Source organism: Rhinolophus ferrumequinum, chromosome 6, assembly GCF_004115265.2.
Source record: "Rhinolophus ferrumequinum isolate MPI-CBG mRhiFer1 chromosome 6, mRhiFer1_v1.p, whole genome shotgun sequence".
Taxonomy (NCBI): Eukaryota; Metazoa; Chordata; class Mammalia; order Chiroptera; family Rhinolophidae; genus Rhinolophus; species Rhinolophus ferrumequinum.
The window spans coordinates 41934509-41958336 of NC_046289.1; the positions used below are offsets into that span (position 1 = coordinate 41934509).

Here is a 23828-nt window from a genome sequence, read left to right on the forward strand (position 1 = left end):
TGTGTGTGTATATATATATGTACATATATATATATACACACATATATACACACACACATATATATACACACACACATATATACATATATATATACATGTATATATATATATACACACACACACACATATATATAATACATATCTAAATTTAATTCTTATTTTTATGAGATCTCACAGTATCTCTCCAAACCAAATCCAATATCACAGGTTCATTTTAGCTCCCCCTTTTCATATTTGTATCCCTTCTCTGATAGTAAGAAACTTGGCTCCCATTTTTCTTAATATATTTTCTTAGTTGATCAGTTCTCCTATGTATCTAATCTCCCAGCCGACCTCTCTTCCCCTACTGGTGTAGGGACCCTCCTTAACTCTATTTTAGCTTCGAAACCACTCCTCCCCTTTGTATGCACTCTATCCTCCCGCTCAAGATCTGAGAATCCCATGTTGGCCTGCTGCTGTGAACCACCTTCTCCGCCACCCTTCACTGAGCTGCCCTGTCATATGTATAATCTCTTACTCCAGTTGATCTCTAATCTAACATCCTATGTCAGGTTGTGTCCCTCACTACAAATACTCTCCTTACTGTCTTCAGAATCTGTCACCCTGACATGGGCCACCCAGTTTTTCCCCACCATCACCCTGCAGAGATTCCTACCTTACTTGCTGCCCCTGCCTCTCCCATCCATTAGCCTTGGACATAATTTTTGAGTAACTGTGGAGAGGAGAGACTTCGTACCATATTTGAGGTTCACTTTTTCCGTGATTCTTTTTAAAGGCAAAAGCAATTAAATTCTAAACAATTATACAGTTTCAAAATTACAAGAGACCAAATCATCACAACCAATTGACAAATCTTCATATAGCTTGTTTGGGCTAAGGAACTCGTTTCTTACAAAAATGTTCATCCATTTTTATAAAATTCTAATTAGGTGAAATGTCTTTCTCATACAAAATTAAAGTTGACTTCTCTATTAATTTTCGTTCATTAATTCTAATTCTGTCTTCTGAATTACATTAAATAAGACCAAACTGCTTTTCAGAGTAAGTTATTCAGTTATTGGAAGCAGTTTTTTATGCACTAAATCTACCTTTTGAGACTTTAAGCAACAGTTTTCATGTAATACGATTTTCTGATCTCACTGTTGTATTGCTCTTAGCCTGTGATTTCTAAAACTAAAGACAATCTAGATTTGGTCTGACTAACACAGATTACAATGAAATGCCTTCCTTCTTTATGTTATTCTTTTATAATTTCAGCATTAATATTTTTGACACTTATGTCACTCTGCTTACTTATTGAGTTTGCAGAGGTATAAACTCCCTAGGACTTTCCACATGAGGAACTATTATGTTATGTCTTTGATTTCTTACAACTTACTTTCTTTGACTTCTTACAACTCGCTTTTGATTTTTTTTATGTAAGTTTCAAGTCAAATTTATCCCCAGAACATTTCGTACTGTTACTGAGACTATGCTCCAGCATACCAAGATATTATAAAAATCTAATTTTGTCGTTCAGCATTTTCAATATCCTACCCAGCTTTTTGAAATGTGTGCAAATCTGAGAAACTTAGTTTTAGTTGGAATTATTTATTAAAAATATTGGAAAAAACAGTATGTAAGAAATGAGATTTCTCATGTTATTAGAGGCATCCTTCTAGAAATAAATTATCACTTTTTTTCCCCATTATGATCTTCTAGTCAGCTACTGTTTCACCTCTTGTCTAAATTACCAGTCAACAATCTTTATCTATAAAGGACCAGAGGGTAAATATCTTAGGCTTTATGGGCCATACACTCTCTCATGCAACTACTCATCTTTGCTTTTATAACAGGAAGAAGGCCATAAATGAATGAGTGTGGGCTGTGTTCTAGTAAAACTGTTGCTGTGAGCATGATATAGCCTATGGGCTATAGTTTGCCTGTCCTTTTCTACCTTGATTCCAAGTTTGTCTCAAGAGACTGTCGTATACTTAGCTTAAAATTAAGATGACTGTTTGTGGGTCTAGTCATGTGAGTGGAATAATGAGAATAGTGTGCCAGGATGTGATCTTAGTAAATTTAAACTTTCTGGTGATGTCCATTTGAAGAGCTCACGAACCATCTGTTTAATAAACTATTTGACTAAATGATTTCTAAGCATCTATATAATTTGCTAGTAAAGGTCATTTAATTTGCCAGATAGGGAACTTGGGAATCAACCTTTTTTCTTTACATTTAAAAATAAAAGCAACATTTGACTATGTGAGGTATTCTGTCACATCAAAGATTGCTGAGAATACTTAAGACGATCACAGGAAAGAATTGTGTAGTTCAACCCTTACTATACTTGTCACTATTAAAGAAAATAATATTCAGAGTGGAAAAATCGAACATATGTGCTTAAGAGGAAAATTAATGTATAAGAAAGGCAATAGAATAAGAGCACAGAGCTGCTCTGAAGTTTACTTCTCTAAGCCTAGATGTAGTAAGAGTTGAGTTCTATGTTTTTTAACGCATGGTAATATTACTCCACCTGTTCCAATAACTGGCTGTACTTCTTTACTGTCCGTCTTATGAACATGACCAAAAATGCTTTTTATTGTTCTTACATTTTTTTCCTGATCCTTAATTCATTTGGGCCATAGCTTTCTTTACACAAGTCTAATAGTTTACAAACATATATAATACATGTGGTGTATTTTTTTTCAGCAATTTATCTTTTGTGCATTTACTGTGTGTGTCACATGCTGTGGATTTTAAGATGAGATCATGGTTTTAATCCTTAGAAATTTCAATACAAGTTAAGCACTTATATAGGAAAGAGAGAAAATTGCTAATAGAGGACTAAAGCCAGTGGAAAAGACTGAGAGGAGAGTCAGGGAGAGTGGGAAAAGCTATACAAAGAAAATGACATTTGAGCTAAGTGATAAAAATGGTAGGTGTCTGTCATATAAATAAATGTGCTATTTGGAAGGGAAGTAAAGGAAAACATTCTAGATAGCGGAGAATACAAGGAACTGACCAGATTTAAGAGATATTTCTGAATTAATAGGATTTTGGGGACTGATTTGATAGAAAAGGAGAAGTCTAGAGTAATGACAGGTTTTCTAGTTATGATGACCAAGTAGGTGATGTTGTTATTAGTGATTCTGAGGTGGAGTATACATGTATAGGTTTGGTCAGACAGGAAGATAACTAGCAAGCCTTTCATAACACTTGTCAAGAGTTAAGAGAGATGCTAAGTCTAGAGATAAACATTTAAGGAGTCATTATCATCTACTTAGTAATTGGAAAACATCTAAGAAGATGAGCTCACTTAGGAGAAAGTCAGCAGACGTGTCAGACTGGTGGCCTGCTAGTAAACAGGGTTCCAGGTTTGTTTCTTAAAATTTTGAGGGGCGGCCAGAAGGCTCAATTGGTTAGAACGCAACGAGCTCTTAACAAGGTTGCCGGTTCAATTCCCACATGGTATGGTGGGCTGTGCCCCCTGCAGCTAAGAGAGCTGTGCCCTCCACAACTAGACTGAAGGACAACGACTTGACTTGGAGCTGATGTGCCCTGGAAAAAACACACTGTTCCCCAATATTCCCCAATAAAAAGTTTTAAAAAAATAAAAACAATGTAATTCTATTTAAAAAAAGTTTTTTCTTAATTATTTGCCATCTATATTTACAAACCTGAAAATTTTATATAAAAATCTAAATCTCATGCTTTTTTTGAAAAAAAAAAAAGAAAACAAAAAACCTGACCAAATAGCTGGCATTTAACAGTGCCCTTCCTATACAGGTGCACGCACCTTCTATTTTGCCACACCCCCTCACTACTTCTTATTTATTACGATGTTACCACCTGCCTGACCTTGTAGCATTTACATTCAGGACTTTGGTGTTGTGGGACCAACAGGTCCAAAAACGGAACCCTGCATCTGTGGTGCAGAAGCTGGGGTGGTTGAGAAGGAGGCCCCACTGACAGAAGGATATATCAGAAGCCAGAGGGAAAAAAGTTTTGTTGTCAGCTGTGTCAGTAACTACAGAAAACAAGTCAGAAGACGCCAGAAAATCATTAGCGAACAGTTTGAATAGAGTAATGGGCTTGAGAAGTGAATGAGAGTAAGTTCAAGAAAGCAAGTATGGACTGCTTTAAAACTGTCTGATAGGGAAGACAGATCTAGTTTATGTCATGTCTTTCATTCTTTTGCGTGTATGTTTAAAATCAGATTTCATCAGCTAATTCCCTGTGCAGCCCCAGAGATTTGGTTAGAGCTCTGAATTGCTAAGAACTGGGGCTGACGATGTTCAGTGGCAAGAAAGTGAGTTGTATGGAGGGTCAGGGAGGAGGGAGGGATTTCAGAGTCACAGGTGAGGCTAGGGACATGGATTAGCATTAGATTGTGAACGGCCTTTATCCTTACAAAGTTAGCATTTTATGCTGAAGGCAAGGAAATCCAGTATCATTTTTATGTATGGTATGACACACATTTGGTTTCAGGAACAAATTTTTGGAAATGGGACTGGGAAGACCAGTGGCAGGGAGATTATATTGCAGGACTTGCGTATCCTTTTAAGAGATGGCGATGCTTAATAGTCTAATCTAAAGCATGAAGTGGGATGGAAAAAACTGACCACATTTAAGAAATAGTTCTGATTCAACAGGATCAGGAGGGTAGGGTCCCTGTTTATTTGGTTCATTGCTATATTTTACCAATATCTGGCACAGTTTCTGGTGATCAGTAGATCAGAACAATTTCATAATGAGTGAACAAATGAATATCTCTGTATGTTGTTAGAATTTCCTCTCATCCCTTTGAAGTTGTTTTACTTTTTGGAGCTTCCTTTTTGGGATTATGCCTTTTTTTCCTGAACTCTAAGAAAGTAGTTTTCAGTCCGTCTTGAATATGTAATTAAGTAGTTCCAATTTTTCTTTATTAACTATTTTTAATTCTAAAAAGTATGGTCACCTATTTCCTATGGCTTTTCATTGACAACTGGTTCTTGTGAGTTGGGTGACATAAATCCACAGTAGCAATCTTTACTATTCTCCGAAAGGGGAAATTGTTGCTTTAGCAATTTAAGCATCTGTGGGATGCTTGGTTTGAACAAATGAATTTAATAACAGTAGTCGATATAGTAGATATGCATCAAACTATCACACTTTTAATCTATTGTGTGCTACTACCACAGTACCATTTCATTTTTCCTCTTTTGAACTCTACCCAAGTACATACAACCATCCTTATAGTAGGTAGTACAAGCAACTACCATTTACAGTGCCTACTATTTGCCAGACATAGTAGTATGCATTTTATGTACATTACCTCATTTAATTCTTTCATCTTTTGTATGTAAGGAATCTGACTTTTAAAAGAAACGTCTGTAATCACAGATGAGTAAGTGGCTGTACTAGTATTTTGGCTCGGATGGTTCTCCAAAGTTACGCTCTTTTTTGCTATTAAATATGTATGTGTGTATATGTGTATGTATCACACACACATATATATTTCACTATTAGGTTTATCTTATTTCCAGAAATATTTGGTTTTCCCCTTCAACTTTTCAATTTCTCTTATTTTGAATTTTTTCATATAGATTAGCCTATAATACACACAACTCTCATTATTTAGTGTTTTAATTGCAAATACTTTGAAGTGGTTTTATAAAAGTAAGGAAAATAAGTTTATGCATTACTGATTTATTTCTCAGGTTTTGATGGACATGTTTGATCAGGATGACATAGGTTTGATTTCTCTCTGTGAAGATGAACCTAGTTCTTCAGGTGAATTAAACTATTATGACCTTGTCAGAACTGAAATTGCAGAAGAAAGACAGTATCTGCGGGAACTAAATATGATTATAAAAGTGTTTCGAGAAGCCTTTCTTTCTGACAAAAAGCTGTTTAAACCTTCCGTAAGTACCTTTTTGAGTTTGAAATTCTGTCTGTCCCAAAAGTCAAACAGCAGCTTAAAACCATAAATAGTAACTATATGCAAAACAATACATTCTTTTATGTATTATTTGTGGGTTTTTAAAATATGTGAATGTTTATACTAATGTAAAATATGGTGACAATGAAAATTAGACACAAAATGAAAAACGGGAATTATAGTGGAATGAAATCTTCTTGTGCTATGTGGTATTTAAGATTTGTAGTTATTCATTTGAAGACGGTGAAAAAGATGTATGGTCTAGAAAAAAACTTGCTTTTCCTGTCTTTTTGTAGGTACTTTAAGACAGTAGTTTAAAGTTTTAACAGTGGGTGGAACTTTTTAAGAATGAAAGTTTATGCAGAATGTCACGTAAACAAAGGCAGAGCTTCTCTATTGGAAAGACTGGGTGGGAGTGGGGTGAGTAGGATGGGGATCCAGAGAACTTTGTCCATCTTTTTCTTTCGTGGCTTCTAAAATCAACTCTAAAGAATCAACTCTAAAGAAAAAAAAAGATTTTTCTCTATATACTAACAATGAAATATCAGAAAAAGAAATGAAGGAAACAATTCCATTTGCCATTGCAACAAAAAGGATAAAATACCTAGGAATAAACTTAACAAAGGAATGAAGGCCAAAACTACACCAAAAACTACAAGACATTGTTGAAAGAAATTGAAGACAACACAAAGAAATGGAGAGAGATTCCATCTTCATGGATTGGAAGAATCAGCGTAAATTTACCTAAAGCAACGTATAGATTTAGTGCAATCCTCATCAAAATCCCAATGGCATTTTTCAAAGAAATAGAAAACCATCAAATTTGTATGGAACCAAATTTGGAACCGAATAACCAAAGCAGTCTTGAGGAAAAAGAAAAGCCACTCCCTGACTTCAAATTATACTACAAAGCTCACTCAGACCAATGGAAGAATTGAGAGCCCAGAAATAAACCCACACTTATATGGGTAACTAATTTTTGACAAAGGAGCCAAAAACACAATGCAGAAAGGAAAGCCTCTTCATAAATGGTGTTGGGAAAATTGGAAAGCCACATGCAAAAGAATGAAACTAGACTGCTGTTTTGACACCATACACGAAAATTAACTCAAAATTGATTAAAGTCTTAAACATAAGACGTGAAACAAAATACATAGAAGAAAACATAGGTACTAAACTTACGGACCTTGGTCTCAGAGGGGCTTTTGTGAACTTGACCCCAAAGGCAAGGGAAGTAAAAGCAAAAATAAATGAATGGGACTACATCAAACTAAGAAATTTCTGCACAGCAAAAGAAATCATAAAACAAAAAGGCAACACATCAAATGGGAGAAAATAATTGCAAATGATACCTCCGATGAGGGGCTAATAACCAAAATATATAAAAGAATTCATATAACTTAACAACAACAAAAACACAGTCCAATTTAAAAATGTGCAGAGGACCTGAATAGACACTTTTCCCGAGAAGACATACAAATGGCCAACAGATATTTGAAAAGATGCTCAACTTCACTAGCTATTAATACAAGGGAAATGCAAATCAAAACCACAATGAGATACTACCTCACACCTGTTGGAATGGCTATTGTCAGTAAGACAAGAAATAACAAGTGTTGGAAAGGATGTAGAGAAAAAGAAACCCTCATACACTGCTGGTGGGAATAAAAATTCATACAGCCACTATAGAAAACGGTATAGAGTTTCCTCAAAAAGTTAATAGAGCTACCATAAGACCCAGCAATCCTTCTTCTGGATATCTACTTGAAAAAGAAACATTTATTTGTAAAGATATATGTACCCTTATGTTCATTGCAGCCTTCTTCATGGTAGCCAAGACATGGAAACAATCTAAGTGTCCTTCAATGGTTGCTTGAATAAAGATGATGTGGTACATATATACAATGAAATATTACTCAACCATGAAAAAGAATGAAATCTTACCGTTTGTAACAACATGGATGGACCTAGAGGGTAATATGCTAAGTGAAATAAGTCAGACAGAGAAAGACAAATACCGTATGATTTTGCATGTATGTGGAATCCAAAAGACAAATAAAACAGAAACTCATAGATACAAAGAACAAATTGATGGTTGCCAGATGGGAGGGGGTGGGGAATGGGTGAAAAATGTGAAAGGGATTAAGAAGTACAAATTGCCAGTTATAAAAATAGTCATGGGGATGTAAAGTACAGCTTAGGAAATAGTCAATAATATTGTAATAACTGTATGGTGTCAGATGGCTACTAGAGTTATTAGGATTTGCACTTTGTAAGGTATGTAAATATCGCTATGTTGTACACCTGAAACTAATAATAATATTGTATGTCAACAGTAATTGAAAAATAAATTTAAAACATCTAGAATCTATATTTTCCAGTAAATGTACTGTGTATTATCCAACAGGTTTATTTCTCTTCCTTATTTGTGATTGACTTTCGCTATGTTTTGGAGTATATTAGTATGTGATTGGGTGGAACACATTATTTATATATATTTAGTAACTTTTAAACAAAATTCTCAACCTCACGTCCTAACCTTTCTTTTTCTTTTTTCAGGACATAGAAAAGATTTTCAGTAACATTTCAGATATACATGAGTTGACTGTAAAACTTTTAGGTTTGATTGAAGACACAGTTGAAATGACTGATGAAAGTAGTCCTCATCCCTTAGCTGGCAGCTGTTTTGAAGACTTGGCAGAAGTAAGTTTACAAAACTACTTTATATTCTCATTTAAATCTTAAATAAGGTAGTAAGAAATTTAGTAATATATTCTTTGTGAAAATTAGAAGACACTGCTGGCTAGTATAAAAAATACTTAAGATTCAACCAATAGCCAACTACAATTACATTGTATTTATAAATAATGACACTTTATAGTGTATCTATAATAATACTTAAGTGAAAGTTGATAAAATAGTACATTTTAAGATATTTTTTTAAATGGCGAGTGCATTTAAGGTGAAAGAAATGTTATTGATCATAGTTGTTTAGCTTTTGTGGATTTTTGTCTTAATTTCCAAAAATTGAAAAGGAACTTTATATTTTAATTTTGTTTCCAAAGTGAAATCATTTTGTTGTCTTAAATGATTATAAAAGTAGTACAGCTCATTGTAAAAGTATTCACAAAGAGAGGCAAATATAAATGAAATGAAAATCATTCATTTTCCAATACCCAGAGATGTTATCCTTATAATATTTACTTATTGTTAGTTATTTTCTACACATACATGCAAACCTATGTGTACTTATAAAAATAAGATTTTTATTATCTGCTTTTTCTCAGTGAGTATATAACAAACATTTTCCATGTTAATATACTTCAATACAATTTTTAAAGTCTGAATAGTACTGTATTATGGAGACACTGTAACATATTTTAACTGTCTACTGTTGCTAAGCATGTAGGTTGTTTCCATTTTGGTTGTTGTAAATAATATTGCAACAAACATATTCATACTATGCCTTCATAGCCTAGTCATTATTTTAGGATATATTCCTAGAGAGGAATTGTAGTACTAAAGACTAGGTATGTTTTTAGAGCTTTGAAACATTTTGCCAAATTTATTTTCAAATAACTTCTATATGCTGGCCTCCTTTTTTTCCTCACACCTTCACTAACTCTGGGTATTATCCCATTAATTTTTGCCAGTCTACTAGGAAAAAATCTCCAGCATTTCTTTGTTCTTTAATTTTCCTTTTTTTAAATTAAACTAATGATGTTGAACATCTTTTCACTCATTGGCCATTTTTATTTATTTGGAAAACAGAGCTCTAAAAGTGCTTTCTTTAGATGTCATGTAAATTTCCTGATTTTCTAACCTCTCTATATATTTTTCTGAAAATATACATCACTTTTATTACATCTATTTTGTAGACAATGAAACTGATAGTATAGATATATTCAGCTACTGATGCATAACCAAAATATTCAGCTTTGATTCTTATTAGAAAATTTTTATATTGTGATATCTTGGCATGTTAATTTGTAGTTTGGTTGCCTGCTGTGCTCTTAAAGATATCATGGTTCAGAAGCAATGTTTTTTCTAATTTTTGTTTTTTGTTGTGGTAAAATATATATATAACAAAATTGCCATTTTAATCATTTTTAAGTATACATTTCAGTGGCATTAATTAAATCCACAATATTATACAATCATTACTACTATCTATTTCCAAAACTTTTCCATCACCCCAAACAGAAACTTTACTGATTAAGAAACAACTCCCTGTTCTTCCCTCCCTCCAACCCCGGTAACCTCTAATCTGTCTCTATGAATTTGCTGATACTAGATATTTGATATAAGTAGAATCAAACAATATTTATTTTTTTGTGTCTGCTTATTTTACATAGCATGTTTTTAAAATCCGTCCATGTCCTAGCGCGTGTCAGAACTCCATCCCTTCTATGGTTGAGTAATTGTCCATTGTATGTATATATCGCTTTTCCTTTATCCAGTTATTTGTTGATAGACACTAGTGTTTTTTACACCTTTTGGCAGTTGTGAATAATGCTGCAGTAAACATTGGCATACAAGTATCTGTTTGAGTCCATTTTCAGTTATTTTGGGTACATACCTAAGGAGTGAAATTGCTGGTTCATATGGTAATTCTTTGTTTAGCTTTTTGAAGAACTGTCCAACTGTTTTCCACAGAGGCTACACCGTTTTACATTACCACTTGCAGTGGACAAGGGTTTCAATTTCTTTGCATCCTCGCCAATACTTGTTATTTCTGAAAAACATATTATATTTTTAAAATACAAAAATGAAACAAACTTCTGGGTTCTAACTAATCATTGGGGACATTGATTATTTCCAAATAATAGGAATTTAAATATAAACATTGGACAAAAATTGGGCAGTTTCTGCTTTGAGTACATTAGTCTTTGCTTTTTCTAATTTTGAAAAGTGTCAAGTGGATAAAACAGTGTATCACTTTTTGCTTCCTTAGAAAGTATCCTAAGTGTAAACTTAATTTCAACTTAGATAAGCCTAATTGAAATTTCAAAACCCAACTTTTTCTTACTAATGAATACACTTTTCGTTTATTGGGGATAAATGTACATAAGCATTTTAATAGTCTGATACTTGTTACCACAAAATCAGTGACCTATTTTAAGACCAGTAGCTTCTTGTCACCTATAGCTCAAGGTCATTACTTACATTTAAAATTTTTTCCAGTTACAGCCATCGTTATTGTTTGTCCCTGCGAAGCAGAGCACAAAGTTCTGAAACCTAGTTGAGGACTTGAATAAAAAATTGCCATTAAGTATTCTGTGCCATTATTAGTAGAAAAGATATTCTTTTAAACCTAGCACGTTTTCTTTTTTTACAAAAATAGGAGCAAGCGTTTGATCCTTATGAAACATTATCGCAGGACATTCTTTCACCAAAATTTAATGACCATTTCAATAAGTTGATGGCCAGACCTGCCGTGGCTCTACACTTTCAGGTAAACTTAAATTGAATGTTATTATTTTTTTATATATAAAACAACTAAAGAAATATTTCCCCATCTTATCCTTCAAATATTTATAATTCTAGAATCCTTTCAGAAAGTAACTGAGGAAATATTTCACCAGTCATTCGAAATCTGTTATTGTAAACCTGTTTTAGATTGAAAAAAACTAATCTGTTCTCAATGTAGAAATCTTTTATAGAACACCATCACAAATACTGATTGACCAGAAAAATCTGGCACATTTTACATCTGGGATATAGAGATGAATATGGAGAGCTATTTTAAGTTCTTATTCCCAACAAGATAGAACTGAAATCATAAAGAGTGGAAAATATCCTTATGTATACTCATGATTTCTCTGTCAGGCCTATATCTTAAAGGAGATAAATATATTAATAGGAAGTATGCAAGTTAAGTGTTCAGTAATGCAGTAAGATAAAATGGAAGTGGAGAGAGACAGATGACATTTATATTTTTACTTTTTCAACACTAAACAAGGGTTACATTGGTATCGATGATTCTTGACTATGTACTTATTGCTGTAGAAATTTCCTAAATCTAGACCAGCTCTTCTCCCTTAGCATATGAATATGGTCAAGTCTTTATTGCCTAAAACAAGCAAATAATGCTTTCATCACGTTCCTTTTTTTCCCCATTTGTAGTCTTCATATTACTTTTTACAATTCTTCATTATACTGCTAACATCTGTGTCCTAATCAGGGTATAACACTAAAAATTGCCCTGATAATGAACATAACCACCAAATCCAGTGGACATTTTTGATTCCTTATTTATGTCTGTAGTATTATATTTGTTAGTCTCCCTGTCCTTTTGGCTCCCATAATGCTTTAATTTTTATCTTCTCTGATTTCATCCTCTCAGTCTCTTTAATTGCAGGTATCATTCAACTTCTATTATTAGCTCCTGATTTTCTGTCCCTCTAATGCTCTTCTTGAGTGACTTTTGCTTTAGTTGCTGCCTATATCTCTTTTGAGCACTGGGTGTGTGTGTGTACACTTTCATATAACTACCTGCCTTTTGAACTAGCTAACTTAGATATCCCACAGGCGCTTGAAATATAAATGTTCAAAACTGAGCTTACCATCTTTCCCTTGCCTTCTTTACTGTGTTCCCATTATTATCTTCTTCTATTCCTACTCAGAAACTTGCCAACTTGGAATAAAAATTACACTTAACTTCTCAAGATTTACTTCAACAAAGGAGTACTTTGTTTTTTTTTTGTTTTTTTTTAAATTGGGGAACAGTGTGTTTCTCCAGGGCCCATCAGCTCCAAGTCATTGATTGTCCTTCAATCTAGTTATGGAGGGCACAGCTCAGCTCCAAGTCCAGTCGCTGTTTTCAGCCTTTAGTTGCAGGGGATGCAGCCCACCATCCCAAGCGGGAATTGAACCGGCAACCTTGTTGAGAGCTCAGGCTCTAACCAACTGAGCCATCCGGCCGCCTCTCTGGAAGCTCAGCAGCAGCTTGTTGTCTTCAGTGTAGATGCAGGGAGTGCAGCTCACTGGCACATGTGGGAATCGAACCGACAACCCTGTTGTTCAGAGCTCGCACTCTAACCAATGAGCCATCCGGCCTATCCGAAGGAGTACTTTTTTAAGTTAAATCTTGTATATAGACATAAACCATACAGAAAACAATGTTAAATTGGACAACCTGCCTATAGTATCTTTGCATACTCATTAAAAGCACTCACAACATTTCTTGTTTCATTTCTATTTTATTAGTAATTCTGACTGTGGGATTTGAATGTTTAGGGTTCAATTATGTAAGCTATTGAAAGTTAGATAAAGCCCCTTTTCATAGGCCAAACTCACTTGTATTAACTTTAAAAAGCTGAAGTAATGGTTCATTTAGAAAAGTAATAAAACTTCTTAATAAGTTGTGTATAGCACATTTTAAGAATATGAGCTTTGACCCAATTAATAGTTGTTGAGTCTATTGAACAAATTATAATTTAACTTCAGTTAATAACATACAAGAATTATGGGAATATTTTACCTATGAGGATATATTTTAAAAGCAGCATATTAGATTCTTTCTTCATATTATATATTGCTGTTGTTATTAATCTGATGAGAAATAACAATTTAAATAAGTCAACCTTAATTACATTTAAAATCATGAGTGACTTTTAAATCTCTTACAAATTTTAGAAAAGCATTTATTCTACAGACTACTAGTTTTCAAAACTGGGACATATGTAACCTTAGCTGTACACTTTCAGGTGATATAAGGGCACAGATAACTTTAAGGGAATCAGTTTCTAGTCTGCCAGCTACCTTGTTTGTGTTTTTGCATTCTCTTTTCCAATTTCTCTCACATATTATCTATTGCCATATTGAATTTCCCATTATGCATTGATCCAGTGTAAAAACTTCCAGGGCACCAGTCGGGAAAAAAAATATATTGCTCCCAAAATAAAGTAGTGAATGGGTTTCCTGGACCCAATTCCAACATAGGGAGGGGGTTCTTCCTACCCCCCAACAAACAATTCTGAGACACCAGCAAGAATTCAACTCAATTCTGACACTGTGTACCCAGAGATAGAATCAGATTCTACAGGTTAAGGGTTCAGTCCTACCATACTGTGCTCCCTGCTGGGGGGCCGCCACCTCTTGCACACACGCACCCGTGCATCAACACACATACACTCTCTCTTTCTCTCTCTCTCACACACACACACACACACACACACACACTCACTCTCACTTCAGAGGCCAACCACAAGCCCAGGCTCTTACCTTATCTGACCAAGTGGGTATAGATTGGAGGTTCCAATGACTCTCTGCTTGGGTTCATTTTGCTAAAAAGGCTCACAGAACTCAGAGAAACATTTTACTTACTAGATTACCGGTTTATTATAAAAGTATACAGAGGAGGGTGCCAAAAACATGTATACACATTTTAAGAAAGGAAAACTATTAAAATTGTAATACTCAGTATATGCCGATAACAAAAGATGAATACAAATCATGTTTGACTTCTGCAATTACAAGAGGTGCTCAAAGTGGTTACCATCAGCATCCAGACACTTCTGATTATGGCAAACTACTGCTTAAGCAACGTTGACCAAAGTATCTACCTGTATACACTTTTTTGGCATCCTGGTATTAAAGGAAAAGGATATGAATCAACAGCCAGATGAAGAGACACATAGAGTGAAATCTCAAACAAAAGAGCTTATGTCTTCATGGAGCTTGGGGCCTCAGCTTGGTGGCACATGGAAACATTCTGGTTCTCCAACTTAGAAGCCCTCCGAAAAGGCAAAGGGCTGTCTTTCTGGGTATTTATGGGGGTTTCATTATATAGTAGTCATGGTTGACTAAGTCATTGGCCACTGACAATTGAGCTCAGTCTCCAACCCCTCTCGCCTCCCCAGAAGTCAGGCAATGGGACTGAAAATTCCAAACCTCTAATCACAGAGGTTGATTCTCCTGGAAACTAGCCCCCATCTGTGGGTGGGGTCAAAAAGTAATCTCATTAACATAACAAAAGACACCTTTATCACTCTCAAAACTTAGGAAATTCCGAGGGTTTGTGGGAGCTGTGAGTCACAACTGTGGATAAAGATCAAATATCTTACAAATCACAATATAGCAAGTTCATTGACTGCAAAGCAAAAGTATTCCAAGAGAACTCTTGATTGTTAAAAACTCTTGGTAGCTGAAATGGCAGGTCCTCTCTACCTGTGTCTTATCATATCTAAGAATTAAGTTGTGAGATGGTTGTAACAAGGGTGAATATTAATTTTTTTAAAAGTACTGTATTATTCATTATAACATTAATGTTATATTGGACATTGGGATAAAGGAGAGGGAGACTTGAAAAATAAAGTTCTCATACCTGGATGTATTATTTTAGGTTCTTACGAATGCTTTCTATATTTAAGAGTGTGATATTAACATGTATATTTGAATTTAAGGATGAAATCAGATTTTTTGCAGAAATTAAGTCTGATCTGTTTATTTTGACAATGAAGATTGGCTCTGTTTATTTTGTCAAGGAAGATTGGCTTTGTCAATGTCTGTATGACAGACATTTTTCATAAATGAGCTAAATCTGAAACTTATTTAATCATTGTTTGGTGAAATATATTTAAATCATATCCACAGTATACATACAGCATCCCCCAAAATACATTCTTTGCAACTACTTAAAATTAAAACATTCCAAGTGGTGGCATAAAAATGTGCAAGGAGGTACATAGCTTTTCAAAATTCCTTTAAAGTATGTAAAACCTAAAACTTGAAGGAAAGCTGAGAGGACCATTGTAAAAGTTACTTTAGCCATATAAGAGGTGAAGAAATGTATGTAGTTATCTAATAACTTAAAGGAGTAAAAGGAGGAAAAAAACTTGATAGCACTTCCATTTTAATATAGAATGTTTTCCATTATAGTTCTGATAAGTCTGTATCTTGTATTTTTAAAAGCTATTTCTGTTAGACACTGCTGTTATATATCCTTGATATCAGAGATACAATATTACATCTTTTTTGCTTTGCAGTCCATTGCTGATGGTTTTAAAGAGGCAGTTCGTTATGTCCTTCCACGCCTTATGCTGGTGCCAGTGTATCATTGTTGGCACTATTTTGAATTATTAAAGGTAAGGTAAACCAAAAAGCTTTTTGAACCAAAAGTACTTGGCATTTATCAGGCTTAAAAACTAGTGTTTGATATGATCATTTTATTTTTTAATACTTTATTCATAAAAATAAAATAAATGTCTACCTTCTTTCCATGGACCATGGAGAAAAGCCTATCTTTTTTACTTATCTTCATATTATTTCCAAGTGGTAGATAGAGACAGGAAAATGTATCTTTATCTGTCATTTCATAATATAGAATCTCAAAGTACTAACATTATGAAAAGTTAAATTTTTAAAACTCGTGTTTGGAGACACAAACAATATTTTAGCTATTATTTTAAATCAGTGATCAGTAACTTTTATGTATAAATTTCCATCTTGTTTTAACTTATTAAGAAAAGCACTTTTAAAATTGACGTGTTTTTCCATGCAGTGTAGTATTCTTCCTCTCTTATTTAGGACCCAAGCAACATATTTTTAAAAAATTATGGTAAAACTTGAACTCTTTTCAAAGATCAATAAACATAAAAATATATTTTTAAAGATTCTAATATATAGTGTAAACTTTATTATGATATATTACATACCTAGAGAAATGTATGTAATAAAACATAATAGAAACATAAATGTGTTATATAATAAATAAATATAATGTGTAAACACACCAGAGGTAAACCACTACCCTGACGTTAATGGCAGTTGCTTTTTTTTTTCTAGTTTAACCACCTACGTATATCATTAAAATACATATATAGCCCGTTTCTGAGCTTTATATAAATGAGATCAAATTGTATATATTTTGTGTCTTATATCTTCTGTTAATGTTATATTTGTAAGATTCATTGATGATGTTGTATGTTCTAGTTTAATTTTCTTCCTGTTCGAATAAACCATGATTTATTTATTCTTTTCTGGTCGAACAGTGTTGTGCTATTACTAATAACACTTGGTGTGGACAACCTTGTACATATCTCTTGGTACACACGTGCATGCATTTTATTTCTCTAGAGTATATACTCAGGGATGGAACTGCTTGGTCATAAGATATGCATATTTTCAAATTTAATAGATAATGCCAAGCAGTTTTCCAAAGTGGGTTGTACAGTTTACATTCCTACCAGAATGGATGAGATGTCACTCTTTATGTATATTTTCATACTTTTAAATTTAAATTTCTGTCATCTGTTGTATTTCTAATCGTCTCTGGTGGTTTTAATCTGTATTTCCTTGATTATTAAGGAGCGTGGGTATAGTATGTTCATTGGCTTTTGGGATAACCTTTTGTGGAGTTATTTAAGTCTTTTGCCATTTTAAATATCATCTGTGGTTTGTCTTTGCATTCCATATTTCTGTTCTTGTTACTGTGCATTAATTAAATCTGAGTATATTCCATATTTACTCTAAGGATTATAGTTGCACTGATAAGATATAGGTTATTTCTCTTTATTATTAATTCTTTGAAGCCTTAAAGCACTGCTACCTAGTTACAAAAGAGTATCTGCTGCCTTTGGACAGGTATCAGAATTCGTCGAGTATTTCTTTTTCTACTTCAGGTTCCACATGCACTTTCCTTTGATTTTTAAGATACCAAATGGGCATGTGGAGAGATGGAGATTTTCTGGGGACCATCCGTTCTCATTTCTCTACATCATAGCTACTGATCTTCATTGACTCCAGCTAACATCTGAGGACTTTTGCCTAATTTCAGATTATTCCGCTTTTCAATTGTTATTTCAACATATCTTGCTCAGTAAAATTTTCTTCCCCAACTTTTTTATTGCTTTTTGTAAGCAAGGCCTTTCTGCTTGAGTATTTTGTACCTCTCCTTTAGGATACCAAGTTGTTGATTTAGACAACCTATTCAGACTTTCTTTATCTAACTCATTAATAATAATATTGAAATAAAAGCCAGAATAACTCCGTATTTTGTAGGCATCTAGGCAAGGTATTTATTTGATGATTTCTAATAAATACCTACCTCAAGAATTCTTTTTGTGGAGTCATATTACACATAGTGTGTGATGCTGGAGCTCACTAGCTTTTGTGCACAAAAAGATGAGCAACTTGATTGTGTATATCTCCATAGAGACTAATGGATCGATAAAGAATTTATAAGAAGTATTGTAGACTTCATAGGAATAATCCATTGGCAACCCCTTGAATATTTGGATTCCTAAATTTTTTTAGATAATGTTCATGTCTAATTGGAAGTCCTCTCATTAATCTTATAGTTGTCTTCAAATGTTTGCCAACATTTAAAACTCCCAGTTTGACTATAATTGAAGATTATCTTTACCCGTCTTGATGATTGGTTTTTTAAATCCCCAAGGGCTGCGTTTCAGATCAGGACATCAACTATGACGGCCTGACTCATCCTGAGGCCAGAGTTACTTTTGCCACCAGTTAATCACTGTACTCCTAAGTGCTTTTAGCCATTGTGATTGGGATTAGTAGTTGTTCAATTAATTAAAATAAAGCAAAGAATCATAAAAAGAAATCTTACATTTCATTTTAATAAACATACACACAGAACCTCTACAAATGAACACTTACATGTATTTACATGCTAATCTGTTGACTTAGGGTAAAACCTTTTTAAATATGAATCTTTCTGGCTTAAGTCACAAAAATTATCTTCTATGATTTATATTTTCCGTTTCTTTTAGATGGTATATGAACTTGAAGGTGTTTGTAAAGCAATCTGAGGCAGAAACCTAGGTTTTTATAATTTTCCCAAATCTTTTACAGTTATCTTCCCTATACCTTTTTAAAGGGACTTGCCTTTAAAATTATTTGATTGAGTTTTCATATTAATATCTTTTTTATACTTTTATTTCTTTAACTTATTGTAATTAAATTACATAATTACAGCATAAGCACAACTGGCATAAACATATTTGGAAACATACACTACTGATTCTTGGTAAACATATGACTCAATTAGTGGGATTTGAAGGGCCTAGATATTCTAGAAAGTGGCCCAATTTATAGCATTTATTTTCCTATGGGAATCACCCTGTATGTTATATAGTGGGAATGATCCATAGTAAGAAATACATTTAGCATCATGACTGTACACACACACACACACACATGCGCGCACACACACACACACACACACAGACACACACACACAGTTCCATGAAATGTTGCTTCTTAGCATTTCATGCAGTATACTGTTATATTCCATTTCTTTTTTAAAAAAAGATTGTGATCTAATGGACATGCAGTTTGAAAACACTGTAATAAGTGTTAATTCTGAATACATGGCTTAGCACATGGGCAGATGAAAAATGACTTTAATCTGTTCTGATTGTGATACTGTTGGTTTGTAAAAGCATTTTGTTTATTTTTAGCTGTGGTAAAAATATGTAATATGAAACTTGCCATCTTAACCATTTTAAGTGTACAGTTCAGTTATGTTAAGTACTCGTATATTGTTATGTAACCAGTGTCATTGGACACTTGGGTTGCTTCTACTTTTTTGCTATTATAAATAATTCTGCTATGAATGTGGGTGTGCAAATATCTCCTTGACACTCTATTGTCAGTTCATTTGGATATATACCCAGAAATGAAATTACTGGATCATATGGTAATTCTATTGTTAATTTTTGAGGAGACACTATACTGTGTTTCATAGCAACTACACCATTTTACGTCCCCACCAACAGTGTACAACGGTGCCAGTTTCTCCACATCCTTGCCAACACTTGTTATTTCTGTTTTTGATAGTAGCTATCTGATAGATGTGAGGTGGTATCTCATTGTGGTTTGGATTTTCATTTCCCTAATAATTAGTGATGGTGAACATCTTTTCATGTTCTTGTTGTTATTTGTATATCTTCTTTGGAGAAATGTCTATTCAAGTCCTTTGCCCATTTTTTATGTGGGTTGTTTGTATTTTGTTGTTAATACCTTATCAAATATATCATTTGCAAATATTTCTCCCATTCTGTAGATTGCCTTTTTGGGCAATTAATTAGTGATACTGTTTGCTTTCAAGTACTCATCCAAAAGAAATTTCATGTTATGCTCACTTTGGGGTGAGAACCATAAGAGAGAAGGCAGGACCAGTGTCACTTAAGGCTGTCACATTCCTTTGGAAATAGAAAACAAAATTCTGGAGCAGTCAGTTTTAATTTTATTGAAGTATCTGCTTCAACTATATACTAAGGGGAGATTTATTTGTGGACATAGCATTTATGATATTATTTGAGTTTCACTTCTCAGAATCAGAATTTATGATAAGCAAATAGAGAAACAACTATATTAGGAAATGGTAGGCTATCATATATAGTTTACTTGAAATTATTTTACAGTACCTTGTTGGATTATTCTTATTCATAGCAGTACTGTAAAGTCCATTTTATAGGTAATATGTTTCTTTTTTCTTTTCAAATTTAAATCCTTTTGGGGTTAATCACCAACTGCTTTCATTTTCTGTTTTTTTCCTCATAAATTTTAGATTTCTTTCTTAACATATATTTCAGTCCTTATGTAAGGGGAGAAAGAAAAAAATCATTTCATTATTTATAATAACTTTATAATATACTTCTTATTCTAAGAAAAAAATATATGTTTATTCTTCTGTTATTAAGAACATACCTAGTCTTTCACTTCAGAATTGTTTTATTTAAAGCCAAGTAACATTCTTTTACTCTCTAACTCTCTGGTCATTCCCTGTAAATTTAGTAATGGAAAGAATAAAAATTCTCCTCTCAAGAGAACTTTATCTTAAATTACGTTAAAGCTTAATAGGAAGTGGTAGGTTTTAATGAGTTGAATTTCCCACCAAATTACAAAAATTCTATTTTTATGAAACTCTAGAGAGAAGTTTATTGTTGCCAAAATAGAATTGATGATATACATTATTTCACATCTAAACTGAACACCCAGTGTAAAGAATTGCAGACAAGTTCATAATTTATCAAAATTTCCCTTGCTTTAGGCACATGTAGTGTAGATAATAGCATTTTATAGGAATTCAAGAGAAGCATGGTAAGTATTTCAGTGAAGTCTTATAGAGTTAAGACAAAACTTACATGAAGTGTAAAATCTTGGACAGGGCACACTTATAGACAGCTAATGAGAATAATGATTATCAGGTAAGTAAAGAATTTATGCTTTAGTCAATTTCATAAGATACTACATATTAATGAGATACTACATAAGATACTACATATTAATCCACTTTATTACTTAGTTTACATATTGCAAGGGTATTTATTCTCTTTTACCTCTTTTCTAAAGCACACTTCTTTATATTTCTTAAACTGTGTAATTATTCAGTTTATTTTTAACATGGGATCCCTTTCAACTCATGGTCACCAGACTTAGTCATAAACCAGTACTTTGCATAATTGTACCTGGTGTCATTGTAGACAGGCATGTAGTAGTGTGGGAAAAAGTATGGATCCTGGAGTCAGAGTTCCAGGTTTGAATACAAACTTTTCCACTCATCTTGGGTGGATTACTCAACCTCTCTGTGCCTCAGTTTCTTTGTCTGTAATGTGTGTAATTATAGTACCTATCTTACAGAGTTGTAACAAAGATTAAGTGAATGCATGAAAGACTAAGAGTTCAGAATAAGAATAAGATGCACAGAATAAGAGTTCAATAAATGTTCGTTGTTATTTGTCTAAACAATTAACAAAATTGTAAGTATTTGTACAGTAGCCACTCATTCTAATTACCTTATTGTGAGCCTACCATTTGCAGGTACTATACTAAAAATGAATAAAACGTATCCCCATATTTAAAGAGTTCATGGTTTAGTGAAGAGGTTGAATAGCAAATAATTGCAATGTAAGTGCCTAGTACAAGTAGTAATATGGGATCACTGAAGCAGGAGTAACTAACTCTGTCTAGGGAAGTTAGAAAAATTCATACGGGCGTTAGCTAGATAGGGGTTTATCCTACTATTCTGGTGTGTGTGTGTGTTATTTATTATGAAAGACAAATGGTGAGGAACTATTCAGATTAAAAGAGACAATAGAAACATGTCCCCTGAGTGCAACACTGGATACTGTATTGGAAGGGAAATTGCCCTAAAGGACATGATTAGGATATTGACAAAATGGGATATGCACTGTAAATTAGGTCATAGAACTTTACCAATGTTAAATATCCAGAAGTTGATCACTATAGTGTGAAAGAATATCTTTGTTCTAAGACTTACTGCTGAAATATTAAAGGAGAATGATACTGTTTGAGAATAATTGATGATACATTTGAGTTTTCCTCATATTCCAAAAACAATCTCAGAACCACTCAGCAACGGTTTCTCTTCCTCAGTAAGGAACTGAAAGGATAGTGCTACAAACTACTCTTAGATAGTTCAGGGGGGAAATGGTGCACATACACTTACACACTAAATGATGCGATGTTAAAACTTGGTGACTCAGAGTATCAGGAATTATTTGTGTTATTTTTACAGCTTTTCTATAAATTTGATATTATTTCAAAAGGAAAATTTAAGCGGTCAGGAAAAGGGAAGAGCTTCATAGGGAGGCGGCATTTCAATTGTATCACAGGAGCTAAATTCACCAGGTGGATAAGGATGGGTAGAAAGCCATAGGGGTGTGAAAGAGCATGAGTAATTTGCAAGTAGTTCAGTGTGGTAATTTCTATGTCAGTGTAAAATGCGTGAATATATTCTTTCTAAATGTCTGTAGGGAATTAGCTTGGATATTCATTAATCTGATGTTTATTCTTCTGAAAATTCAACAAATGTTTAGAAAATTATTGAACTAAGGTTATACCAAACAGAGCTGTTGTTTTATATATACTGATATCAGCAGAAAATCCTATGCTTTAAATAGCTTGAAGTTTTATATCTTTGATGGCCTGTAATTATTACATGGATAGTTAGAAATGACGTGGCCATTTATACGGAGGAGTTTGAGCATCCTGAAGACCGACTAGATAGAATTTAGTATCCTCATACACCTAAGTTGAAAAACAGTTCTCATTTTGGTAGAATATCATTATTAGTGATAATTTGGAAATTTGAATCAATAAAAGCAGTAAGAACAAAAAACCTGTAATTAAGTATTTTATATCAAGAATACCCATATTTACTAAGGAAATAGAGTGGAGCTGAGAAGAATCTTTGTATAAGAAATCTTTAAAACAGCATAATAAGTGATTTGGTAGTAATTTTCACCTTTAGAAGTCAGCATGAATGATCAACTACTGATCCTTTTTTAAACTTCCAGTATTTTGTATTTTTTTCCTTCATCCTTTCAATTTTTCATTTCTTAATCTTGAGATTAAGGTTTTCTAATGGTAGTCACTTAAATTATTTATATTGCATGTCTTTTGATTTGATTAAAGTATCTTGAAAAATATCAGATGGCTCTGTGCTCCATATAGAGAATAATTTCTAGAACATGGAAATGAGAGGTAATGGACCTAGTATTCAAACAATATCTATTCAGTTCCTTGAGGAGGAAGGGGAGCCATTGCTGAATGGTTTTCCTGTTGTTCTTGGAATATAAAGAAAATTTGTCACAAAATTTCTTGTAAGATACTGTGTTTCCCCGAAAATAAGACCTAGCTGGACAGTCAGCTCTAATGCATCTTTTGGAGCAAAAATTAATATAAGACCCCCAAAAAATTTACTGTAAGACCTGGTCTTATATACTATACTATATTATAATAAATACCGGGTCTTATATGATATAAGACCGGGTCTTATATTAATTTTTGCTCCAAAAGACGCATTAGAGCTGATTGTCCGGCTAGGTCGTATTTTTGGGGAAACAGAGTAGTTTAAGATCATGAAATATATTTAAATTTTTAAAATTTGTTTGAAAGAAGTGATTATAATTTTTCTATATTCTTGCATAAA

At 33.4% G+C, this 23828-nt stretch overlaps 1 protein-coding gene across 3 annotated transcripts in view; it reads left to right on the forward strand.

Annotated features, from left to right (window-relative positions):
* Positions 1–23828, forward strand: part of SOS2 (SOS Ras/Rho guanine nucleotide exchange factor 2) — a 90698-nt gene that overhangs the window by 25044 nt on the left and 41826 nt on the right. For all 3 annotated transcript variants that reach the window (XM_033107194.1, XM_033107196.1, XM_033107195.1), the window contains exons 5-8: positions 5682–5885; positions 8462–8605; positions 11247–11357; positions 15892–15990. In XM_033107194.1, coding sequence (XP_032963085.1) covers positions 5682–5885; positions 8462–8605; positions 11247–11357; positions 15892–15990 — 558 coding nt within the window. The remainder of the gene's footprint in view (positions 1–5681; positions 5886–8461; positions 8606–11246; positions 11358–15891; positions 15991–23828) is intronic.